Genomic DNA, 12,535 nt, shown 5'->3' on the forward strand with positions numbered 1-12,535 from the left:
AAGAGATGAGGGGAAATCTCCCTTATGTGTCTGTGTATACACATAGGGTAATTTATTTATAATAATAAGAGTGTGGGCTAAGCCCAAATACAAATGAACATCTAAATGAAATAAACACAATATCTAACGAGCTTCATCAACTTTATCAGCTCCATCCTGCTTGATAAGATTTTGTGGCGATGGTCAGTGGTAGATGGTGGCAGACCGGCAGAGAACAGAGGTTGATGGTGCTGGATGGTGACAAACTGCAGTGGACAACTGCAAATGGTGGCAAAACATGTCGTAAAATGGTGGACAGTGGCAAAAGACACCGGACAGTTGCAGGCAGCAACTATACATGTTGAAGTAGGAGACTAGATAGAAACCAGAGCGGGTGCTCTGGTACCAACTTGATCCTTCTCACTTTCATCTATTTATAATAAAGTTTTGGTACAAAAGTACATGGAAGATTAAGGGTCTACCCTAGACACTAGTTGCAGACTAGGTACTACTATAGGTACTACTCATAAAGACTAGCACACTACACCTTAAGCAGGTTTAATGATGATACATATATGCAATTATTCTAACACAAACCTCACCTTACAAGCTGATTTCGTAGGTTGAGTTAAGCTTAAAGTCCTTTTCTTAACATTGTATTAGAGTCATGGGTTAGAGTCTATCTAGCGAAATTTGTGTTTATTGGACATATCATTCCACCTGCTATCGGATTGCTATCAGACCACCTATTAATGTCTAGTCTCACGCACGAGATGTGTTGTAAATTGCACATCAACTAGAGATAAGACCTAGAGATAAGGCCAATTTAGAGTATATATATGGATGCACACCTCACCTTACAAGCCAATTTTGTGGGGTTGAATTAAACAAAGTCTACTTTTTAACAAATGTGACTCCTCTTTGGTTTGCCAAGCTTTCCAAAGTTTTGGTATTGTTAGTGGAGGTTGAGAGCTCGTTGGCAAAAGGCTCTTAAATCTGCAAAGATGTGGATTTATAGTCTCTCTATCTTTCTTGAGAGTAATGGATGTGCTTATGGTTTTTCTAACATTGGTATTCATTTTTCTTAGTTTGATCCTTTACCTTCCCGCATTCATTTTCATTTTCTAAGCCTTTTGTTTGGAGGTTTTTTATTCTCGGCATGAGTTTGGTTTTGTCCCTTCATTCTCCTTGTATCTTTTTCCTTTCTTTTACTAATTTATCATGTGCTGGCGTGATTCTTGAAACTTTAAAATGTCAACCTTGTTCGGATGTTAAAGTTTCATAATAATGCTTAATATGATTTTAAAAAATAAAGAACAACGCATGAAATTCAAAAAACTAAATACCTGAGTCGCTTTCCACACCATGGTAATCTTACTATTTTCTAACTCAATAGAAACTAGACTTCCTTGATAAAAGCTTGTTGGAATGAAGGCAAAAGGAAATCCATGCCAACAAAGCCATCTCAGGTCTTTGGAAAGATATTCAAAATCTCCAACAAGTTCTACACAAGAAAGTTGCAGCAACCTGAGTTTCTTCATGTTCATAAATGCTTTAGTGCACAGAGATTTTGTATTAGTTCTAGGTAACTTCAAAGTCAACCCCTCAATAAATTTTGTTCCCTATCACAGAAAAAAGGAAGGGTAAAATATGCATAGCTAAAGATATATGACAGTAAAATTCCTGATGAAAAGGACCATATTTTTTTCTGTAGGAACTAAGAGGAAACAAACAATTCACAACCAAACAATTTGTAAAAATTCAAAATAACCAACTTACAAAGGTGTATATTGTTCATTATATTTGTAATACTAAAATAAAAAATGAAGGTCTTACGGTTTCTTTTGATAACACATCAAGCACATCCTCATGAAACCATAACCTGCTACGCTCCTCAAGCTCCATTGGTGATTTTGAACGAATAATTTCCCTTCCCATGTCCCGTAGCAAATCATGCATTCCAAGTTGGTTCTTATCATCCACAGTTACAAGACTTCGCTCTACCAAGACACGTATTCCATTTTCTGCAAAAAGTCCACAACCATTCAATATATGTATAACATCATTTCGATCCTTTCCTATAAAGAAACATGCTATATCAAGGAATATTCCTTTCTCTGTGTCATCACTTAAACCATCATAGCTTATTTTTAACTTCTCCTGTACTTCATCGTTAGGAATTTTCCTGAGTTTTTCCAATACACTCTTCCACTCTGTTACCTCCATATCAAACAAATAAGACCCAAGAACTTCAAGAGCAAGTGGCAAGCCCCCAGCATAAGCAACTACGTTTCTTGAAAGTTCAATAAAATCTTGTTTGGGACTTGCTTGTTTGAATGCATGCCAACTGAAAAGCTCAATAGATTCATCTACATTCATTCCTGTCACTGCAAAAACTTGATCAACTCTTTTCCCTCTAAGTAAATGTATGTCTCTGGTTGTGATGATTATTCTACTCCCTGAACCAAACCATTCACGATTTCCACACAAAGCATTTAATTGCTGTAATTTATTTACGTCATCGAGAATAAGAAGTATCCTTTTACGGCTTAGTCTTTCTCTTAGTAAAACTTTTCCTGATTCAATGTTACGTATCTTTGTATTGCTTTCTTTGTGGATATCAAATAGAAGTTGTTCTTGTAAACAAACGTGGCCAGCTTCTTGCCCCCAAACCTGCCTAATATCTGCGAGGAAACTCCTTCCCTCAAAATCACGGCCAATCTTATTGTAAATTGCTTTTGCGATAGTTGTTTTACCTATGCCTCCCATCCCCCATACCCCAAGTAGTAGAACATCGTTTGACTGTTTTTGTTGTAGCAATTGAACCATTTCTTGTACTCGAGATTCTACTCCGACAGGATTATGGGCAACAAACAACTCTGTCTTGTCCAACAAACTTGTAACATTTTTAACAATATTTGTCACAGCCTCACTTTCATTCCTACAATGAAACCCGCTCTATATGCATCAAAACAAAAGCAAAATTTGAGTAAAAAAGTTATTCTTGTAAAAGTTTGTGTTACTTCATTGAGTTCATCTAATGCACTATTTTTTTGAAGAACTATTTTATAGCAGATGTGTTAACATCTATCCTTCAGAATAAGACAAGAAATTTAGTGGTGGAAGAAGCTGGGGCGACACAACTGAGAATTTAAGTAATTAAAACCTAAAGTGAAACAGATTATTTTTGGAATAGTTCGTAGAAATTACTACTCTGAGACATTTTTTGTGTTTAATAAAAAGAAGAGTTTTTATTAACATGAAACAAGCATGCTCTTGTTCTTAGTACTCTAACCAGTGTTTGCTTGATGTCCAGAAATAACAGTTAACAAGAATTATTGTATAATAAAACCATTCGTATTAATTTCTAATTAATTATAAATATTATTTAACATGAATTTGTAAGTTTATATTTTCTATCAGCAACCTATTACCATACTCATTCTTACATCGTCATTTATATTTCCTCTGGTTTCATCTTTTTGAATATTTATCTTTCTACATGACCTCTAAATTAGAAAATTAACGAGGAAAAGAACCACAGTGAAAAGGTTGATTTAAAAGGTTAATGACAAATTTAAAATATGTGCATTTATGTACTGTGATACATAAAAATGTGAAATATAAAGTAATGGTATTTTATTGAAAAAAATAATCAGAGAAAGTAGAAGTGATACCTAGAATTGAGGATTACAACCCCGGAGATGCCAGCAGCCTCACGAAGTGCGTCCCTAGCATTCTTCTCGATGTAGTTTATCTCATTATCCGTTATTCCTCTTCATAAATATCATGGATTTTATTAGTTATATTTGGAGACGAAGTTCTGAAAAATTGGTAGAAGGTGGGTGTTTCATTACCTGTAGTGCTGGACTACCCACCTCGAAATTTCCGCAGCCTCACATAGTGCCTTCCTCCAATATTTTACAAGGCTCTCTATCCGATTGTAAGCCTGCAGCTTTTGAAAACTGTCATAATGTCATGAATTTAATATATGTTAGTATCAGAGACAATGTGAAGTAACAACATGAAATCACAAAGTGGTTCAATTATCTCTCCAAGAGGAGTGGTAGTGAGAATCTCTTTAACACTCTTTCTAACCTTTACTAATTGTTAAATTTATTAGAACTTTCAACTTTAGATAGGTTTAATTTCTAACCCATGAAGAATGTTCATAAAATGAGAGAAAATGTAAGGACCAAATTAAATTGTCCAAGAATAGAACTAGTTTAAATGAGATGAAATATGAATATTTTATTATTTAAGCTATAAAATTTATATATAGAAAAAGTTAATTGTACGAACTTTATTTTACAAAAATTATTATTTCTCTAAAATCTTTTTCCTTTGCCTTCATTCTAAATTTAAGAAGTAGTCATTCATCCTTTCACCTTAGAGATCCTGGTTGAGAGTAGAACACTTTTGAGTAAGTTCTTATTTGCTCTTTTTCTTTAGTTAGTTTTTGGAGAAGGATTTCATGCTTAAGATAAGGTTTTGCACATTTTTGGGGCGAAGACAAACGATGATATGTTTAGATCACTGGTCAAAGTATTTTATCCACAAATTTAGTCTTTCTATAAGAACAGTGAAGTTGGAAGCTTAAGCTTAATTAATTTTTTTTTTAAAAGATAAGGAAAATTAGTTTAATTTATAATAAAACTTTAGGGTAAAAGATTTCTATTGTCCATCTGTGACTTGGTCATAATAGTCACAATAATATATTTTATGCATAATTTGTTATGTATTATTTGTGGTTGAAATAGTGGTGCAAGTTTAGTTTTTAATGAAATTGGTTGGCATAAGTAGTAAATTAAGTGTTAATGGGAAGATACACAAAAATGTTTTAAGAGAGTTACTAAAGGTCCTCTTACCTTGATCGAGAAGCTGTTGAGGAGTCAATAGCCTTATTAACTGCACTAGCGCAATGCTCCAAGTGGCGTTCTATGTCAATTTCTCTCCTTGATAGATGTTATGAATTTCATAGATATTACTTTTGGGAAAAATAATTTACAGTAGAAATCTGAAAGCTGGAACTGTTTCAATTACCTGGAATATAGTTGGTCATCCCCAGATCTATCATAAGCCTCACGAACTTTCTCTCTCCAATAATGCTGGAGGTGCCATATCTCATAATGAACCGTCCGGAATCCAGAACTTGATACATCGTACCAATTTCTTCCTCCAATGAAGCTGGAGCAACCATATCTCAGAATAAACCGTCTCCGATTCAGAACTTGATATATGTTTCCAATTTCATAAATGTTACTTTTAAAGAAAGTGTACTATCACTATCCGAAAGCAGAAAGTGTTTCAATTACCGGGAATAATCGGAACCTGAGATGGTACCAGCATTCTCAGAAAATGCGTCCCTCCAATGTTTCATGTGGAGTTCTATCGCATTAGTAATCTCCATTTCTCCGCTTCATTATGTGATGAATTTCATACATGTTATTTTCTAGAGACAATGTTTAGTGAAGATATGATCATGCCTTAAATGTTTCAATTACCAGGAATTCAACACTGCGTCCCCTGAGATGCCAGATGCCTCAAAAAGTGCCTCCCTACAATGCTTCATGTGTAATTTTATCGCATTAGCAACCTCCGTTTCTCCACTGCATATATATGTAATCAATTTCGTAAGCGATATAGAAACAGAAAACTAGTAAGCATACGTAATACAGAAAGAATTTCAACTCATCTTATTAAACAGTGCTATACCAATTTATATAGCAAATGAGTTTAACAACGATAAAACAAAGCTACTATATTAACTTACAGAAAATTGTTTCTGACTTAAGTCCTAACACTCCTATTTAAGTCAAAACTGTTTTAACATGCACTACACCAACAGATTCTCTCAAGAATCAATACCTTTCTCGCTTCAAAGCTTTAGTAAAGATATGTGCAAACTTCACATCAGGTTTGCAATGTTGAATCACAAATTTTCCATCATTCACTTAAGAAGTGGACTTTAAGTCGATATGGACTTCCAACACATCTCCTCACAGATAAGGTTGTATTCACTTGTATATTCTAAATTTGTCTTATCATTAGCTCATGTGGAACTTCCAACAACTTGTTCACGGAAGAGGTGAAAACTAGTTTCAATGTGCTTACTTCTTCCGTGAGAAGCTTGATGTGGGTTGGGTTCGAATTTTTTGAGCTTGCTAATAAGTGAATCGGATTAGGTTGACTCACTAAGTAATCAACTCGTAGTGAGCCGGGCCAGGTTGAGCTGGATTACCTGTTTTGACCCATTATATCCTATCACCTTATATGCTATCATTTTATATCATTTTATATCCGTAGTAAGGAAACAACTGGTTATTTTCTAGAGCTATATGAAATAGGTGCTCTGCCACAGAAGAAAGGTAACCAATTAAACTCAGATCATTTTCAAACATCTCCTTTGGAAATAGGATTCCAAATCCAATTGGGCCTTGTAGGTATCATAATATCCTCTTTGCAACTAGCATATGAGACTGCCTAGGATCTTGCAGGTATTTGTTGATTAGGCCAACATTGAAGTTCAAATCTGGACTTGTATGACACAAATACCGTAAGCTACTAACATTGAAGTTCTTATGTAAAATTTCTCTCTAGGGTCATACCCACTTTAGTTGGTGTACATGTAAGGTTACTTTTCCTCATGTTAAATTTAATCAACCGTTCTTGCAAACACCTGAACTGGTGCATAGCAGTTCCATATTGAGTTTTTGCAAACTGAATCCCCAAGAAATAGTTCAACTCTCCAAGGTCTTACATCTCAAATTTGTTCAGCATTTGAGACTTAAATTGTGTGCTCAAGCTTTCACTACTTACTGTCACGAGTAAAAGTCATCAACATATAATTGGTGACTAAATTACTAATAGGATTTAGTACTTGACATATACTTCGTGCTAAATTACTAATAGGATTTGTAATGTGTATGCTAGGAGGAAACATATTAAAAAGTAGTTATTACTCAGGTTGTTAGGGTGAGTGAGGCTTCCTATATATAGTTGTGGAGATTTTGTGTGTAGGGGAGGTTTTTTGATAGTTTGGAGAATGGTTGACAGGATCTTTGGCATCCTGTGTGAAGGGAACATTATCACTTGGCTGCTCTCATATTGTACTTGTGCCTAGAATCAATAATAATAGTTCTATGCAATGACTATAGGTGGTTGCAATGGGTTTATCCAAGTTTCCTCTATCTAGGGACCTATCAATAGGTCTGACCTGCCAAATCAAGAAGGAGGAGAAGCATGGAAGGGAGAGTTAGCACATTGGAGTGAGTGGTAGAGGAACTACACAGGTCTTTTAGATGAACCTAGCTCAGGATACTATGTAGAAAAGAAAACTAGGAAGGATATGTAATACAGAAAGAATTTCAACTCATCTTATTAAACAATGCTATATAATTTATATAGCAAATGAGTTTTACAACTGAGACAGCACAAAGCAACTATGTTAATTCACAGAAAATTGTTTCTGACTTTGGTCCTAACAAGTGATGCTTTTAGGTACAATGTTCAAATGTCTTGTCCCCAAGATTCAAGATTTCAACATTAATCTTCGTCTATGAACCATTGACGTTTTGATGGAAAATCCCTTAGCCATGGTCAAAAACTTTCAAGAGAGTGAAAGTCATCCTTGAAGATGGTGTCAACTCTACCTTGTAGACCATCACTGGAGCCATCATGAAGCATGGATTGAAGAGTAGTATAGGATTTAGGCCTTGTATTTGGCCATGTAGTATACGTTTGATTAAGGCTTGTATTAAGGCCTAAGTAGCATAGGATTTTCCCTAAGTTAAATATCTAAACCAAGTGGAAAGTGTGTGTCATGTGTCATGCTTTCATTGGGGAGGATATGCTTTTTCAAAGGTAGCCACATGGTACCTTAGGAGTTGAGAGGATTTACTTTTAGTAGTGGCCACATGGCACTCTAGGAATGGACATGATTGTGTTTTGTGAGTGGCCATATGTCCTCCCATCATTGGAGAGGTTAGAAGGCCTTATCTTTTGCCAATGAGAGCAAATGTGGGAGATCATGCTTTTAGGGTTAGAAGGAGACACCCTTGGCCTATAAATAGAGGTGTCTTCACCCTTGTATTTCATCGTGGAATTAAGTAATGTTATGCTGCCAAAATATGGCCATACTCTTCCTTAATCAAGACTAGAACCAACCCTAGAGGCCCTTCTAGTCACCTTCCTCCTTGAGTTGGCCTAACCTGTCCTAGAGCCACCAAACACTATACCACCACCACCATATCTTCTAGAGGCTTTGAGCTTCTACACCATCCATACCTTAACTCATCATCCTTGGACCATTTACCACCACATGTCCGCACCATTCATCCAAGGAAACACCCCTCCATGCATATCTCCTAACTTTGGCCCAACCTAGCCAAGGAGGTTGCCATCATTTGGTATCAAGAACTTTGGTTCTTCAAGAGCTAAGTCTTTGGTCTTTATCTATCCTTTATTCTTCCAAGTTGTTAATGTTATTTCCCTACTTGTCTTATTGTGTTTTTTTTTTTTCATTTATCATTTGTTCTAGCAGCAAATTCTGACAATTTTCAAACTTAAACTGCATCTAGCTCAATTGTCCAAAAAATGCGTATGTTAGAAAGTGGGTTTTAAGCCTAACTCAACCCCACAAAACCGGCTTGTAAGGTGAGCTCTGCACCCCACTTATATATTATAAATTGGCCTTATCTCTAATCGATGTGGGACTTCTAACACACCCCCCTCACATCGAGGTATATACATCTCGAGCGTGAGACTAGATATTAATGGGTGGTCCAATAACAGCCTAATAGCAGGTGGAACAATATGCCCAACAAATATCGCTAGGATAGGCTTTAACCATAGCTCTGATACCATGTTAGAAAGTGGGTTTTATGCCTAACTCAACCCCACAAAACTGACTTGCATCCCACTTATATATTATAAATTGGCCTTATCTCTAGTAGATATGGGACTTCCAACAGCCTAAAAATATTCAAATGAAAGCCTTTTGAGTCTAGCTTCCAACAAAAAAAGAATCATTGCATTCGAAGTTCTATGGAGAAAGTTATGAGTAAAACACTCACCAAAGGTCAAAGCTGCCAAAATGTTGTCATTAACGTTTTTCAAGTTTGTTTTTGGTAGTTTTGGCTACTTTTTTGTGACTTTTCTTTTTTTGAGTCATTCCTTACTGTTTTTTTTTTGTCAATATATGTTTGTTTGAGTCATTTTAATTTTCAAATCATTCCATGTTGTCTAGAGTCATGTTTAATCCTTTTGATGTCTCTATTTCCTAGTTGAAACTTTGAAAATCATCAAAAATATATGTTGAGGTCATTTCCAAAAACTGATTTGTATTTGTGCCTTTGAGTGCTTTTATTTTATATATTTGAGTTCATACTTGTTGTTAGATCATGAACAAGTTCATAGAGTTAGGTTTCCATTATGTCACTTTTTTGTGTTTCATGCTATACTTGATTCTAGTAGGTTGTCTTTATTTTGTTGCTATAAATTTGTATGATCATCAAATTTGTATGATCATCAAACTTGTTGAAAAATTCCAGATTTGAGATCTGATATGGTATGTGCTTGTGCTAAAAATTTCAAGAAAAAAAAAAAAGAAGAGACAGAAGGTACAAAAGAAAAGTAGACAAAAAGTACAAAAAGCAAAAGCAAAAAGTAAAAGTTAAAACACGTACATGTACCATCTTTAACCAACTTTTGTATGAACACTTTGATGTTGATTTGGAGCTGATTTTTATTTCCCCAAGCTGCTGTTCCAGCAGCCATGATGATCTAAAAAGGGCTGCCTTAGTGCACCATTTGATCTAGCTTGAAAAAGGACAAAAACACTTATGATTTTCTAGTAGTTTTTGGTTTTTGTGATCTATTATAGTGCCTTTCTTTTGGTAACTCCTTTGTGCTAACTTTTCTTTCTTACCATTTAATTGCTTGATTGTCTTCTAAACATTCATGGTTTTGTCAAAGTAAAACTCTTTTTGAAGAGCCTTTGTTCATTTTAGACCTTGTCTTCCTTTTTCTTTGGACTCCCTTTTGGCTTTAGTGGTGTTAACTTGTGGTGTAGGTCTTTGAATGGTAAAAAAATGTGAGGATCATTGGGATAACAACCCAAAAGAGTGGGGTACATCCAAAGGTGAAGGAGGCCTTGAACGGAAGCTTGAAGTCTTGGTCTAAACACAAAACAAGAGAGTATACATTTGGTGAGAAAGAGAGATTTGTATGTATTTTCTTTGAATTGTAAAATCGTAGTTGTTTTTCTTTTTGGACTTGTGATATTTGGCCTTGTTAGGATGTGTCCTAACAAGAACATTGGACTTTGATTAATATCACGCTTTGTAGTTGGTAAGTGTTCAAAGTTCCTTCTAACTTCACCATTAGGCCGCATAGATTAGCTTTAATTGATTTCTTTAATTGTGATAGTCTAGTGTGTCTTAACTATTATTTCAATTTTAAATCCCTTTGAGAAGTTTGGTACAAGAGAACTTGAGGTAAGTTTTGGATAGGAAAGACTTGGTTTCTAAGCAATCCATAGTGGTTCACCTCTCTTCCCTGGAAGTGAACTTAAGCTTCTCTTGTCTCCTTAAGTCTCTTAAGGAATTTTATTTGAAATACTAAGTTTGTTTGCATAAGCCATTTTTAAAATCTTAAAAATGTCTAGGATTATTTGTGAAAATTGTTTTCCAAAATTCTTTTAAAACAAATGAGTTTTTGTAGTAGCTTGCATTTAAGTCATGGTGAGGTTGAGCTACATTCTAAAGTTAAGAGTGACCTTCCGTTCTTTGGTGAGAATACTAGTGCATTGTCATACTTAGCATGGGAGAAAAGAATAGAAGAACTTCATCCATTCCTAGTTAGGCATGGTAAATATCATATACTTAGTTTATGCATCTCTAGGCATGTAGGACATGCAAGTCAATGCTGGAATCAAAGACAATCTAAGGTTGAGAAAGCTAGAAAATCTTCAATAGTGAATGGTGGAATCAAAGACAATCTAAGGTTGAGAAAGCTAGAAAATCTTCAATTAAAGATTGGTGTGACTTGAGAGCATGCATGAGAAGAAAATTTGTTCCTTCTTCCCTTATAATAAACCAAGAGCAAATATGTGAGATGAGAGAACTCATTAAAAGAGGAAAAACTTTTCTAAAAGGAGTAAAAGGGTTCTTTGAAAGAGAAGATGAGTCTGAAGAAAAAATGAGAAAGCTCTTGAGTGACAAGAGAAAAAGAGAGATTCAAAGAACAAGAGATGAACAAGTGAGAGAGATAGAAAAGAAAGAAAGAGTTGAAAGAAAACAATGTCCAGCAACTTTAGAAGAAGAGCTTAGAATTCTTAATGAAAAACAAGAAAAAGTCCAAAAGGATATAAGGAAGATAAAGAGAAGAAGAGAGGTAGACAAAAGAAGGAAGAAAGAATAAAGGGAGAATGAGGAGCATGAGAAAAAAGAGAAAGAACAAAGAAATGAAGAGGAGCAAGTAAGAAGAGAGAGAAAGGAGGAAAGAAGAAGAGAGTATGAAGAGAAAAAGATAAAGGAAAGGAATGAGAAAGAAAAGAGTGAAAAAGAAGATATTGAGATAAAAGAAGAAGAGGAAGAGTTACTAAAGCCCCCTACCACTCCCACAATTAAGGTTGAGACTAAGATGATGAAGGGAGTTTTTCAATCCTTGAACTTTTCTCAATACATCCAACCATCTTTCATAACTCCAACTTTTACTTTTGAAAAATTTTCAACTTCTTTTTCACCTCCCACTATTTTTAACTCCTTGAATTTTTCCAAATCAAACTTTGCGATGATGATACCTTTTAGGATACAATTAACTTAAAGTAAACACAAACAATTTTGTGGAGTAGACCTTCAAAGTTTTCAAGTAAATTATTTTAAAATTAGCATAAGGTCTTCTTTAAATCTTTCATCTAGATTCATGTTGTTTGTGGCTCATAAGAATATTGGTTTTGTGTTTGATGACACTTGCATATGGATCTTTGATCCTGGTGGAAAGATACACAAATTAACCAATAATAAGTAAAAGGTTTTTGTCATAAAGAACAAGAAGATTTGACGACAAATCCTTTTCAAAAGGGAGGGTATGATGACATATCCCTAAAATTTAACTCTTGTGTTGGAATGAATAGTCTTTCAAACATATAAATCCAACACAAGACAAATAAAAGCTTCAAAAATTATCTTACTCTTCAAGACCTAGATCATTCATTTGATTTAAGGTGTATCATTGTTGGGAGCTATATTCTTCATTTACTCACTATTATAACATTTGTTCTAACTTGTATTATAAAATGGATATTTGACCTTGGTGGAGAAGCACACAAAAAAAATCCAGAAAAGATAAGGAAGTTTGTCTTGTTCCATGTTGAAGATTTGAGGGCAAATCCTTTCCAAGAGGGAGGAAATGATGGAAAATCCCTTAGCCATGGTCAAAAACTTTCAAGAGAGTGAAATTCATCCTTGAAGATGGTGTCAACTCTACCTTGTGGACCACTATTAGAGCCATCATAAAGCATGGATTGAAGAGTAGTATAGGATTTAGGCCTTGT

The 12,535-nt window shown here is 34.9% G+C and overlaps 1 protein-coding gene across 3 annotated transcripts in view; it reads right to left on the reverse strand.

Moving 5' to 3' along the window:
* Positions 1–1,325: 1,325 nt before the first annotated feature.
* The window catches only part of LOC106753472 (TMV resistance protein N-like), a gene marked incomplete at its 3' end in the record, with an annotated part of 16,542 nt that continues 5,332 nt past the window's right edge, over positions 1,326–12,535 (reverse strand). For all 3 annotated transcript variants that reach the window (XM_014635289.2, XM_022777525.1, XM_014635287.2), the window contains 8 exon segments: positions 1,326–1,601; positions 1,816–2,920; positions 3,657–3,755; positions 3,837–3,944; positions 4,848–4,934; positions 5,023–5,166; positions 5,295–5,396; positions 5,484–5,588. In XM_014635289.2, the coding sequence (XP_014490775.2) occupies positions 1,326–1,601; positions 1,816–2,920; positions 3,657–3,755; positions 3,837–3,944; positions 4,848–4,934; positions 5,023–5,166; positions 5,295–5,396; positions 5,484–5,588 (2,026 nt within the window).

Source organism: Vigna radiata, unplaced genomic scaffold (genome assembly GCF_000741045.1).
Source record: "Vigna radiata var. radiata cultivar VC1973A unplaced genomic scaffold, Vradiata_ver6 scaffold_133, whole genome shotgun sequence".
NCBI classification, from domain to species: Eukaryota; Viridiplantae; Streptophyta; class Magnoliopsida; order Fabales; family Fabaceae; genus Vigna; species Vigna radiata.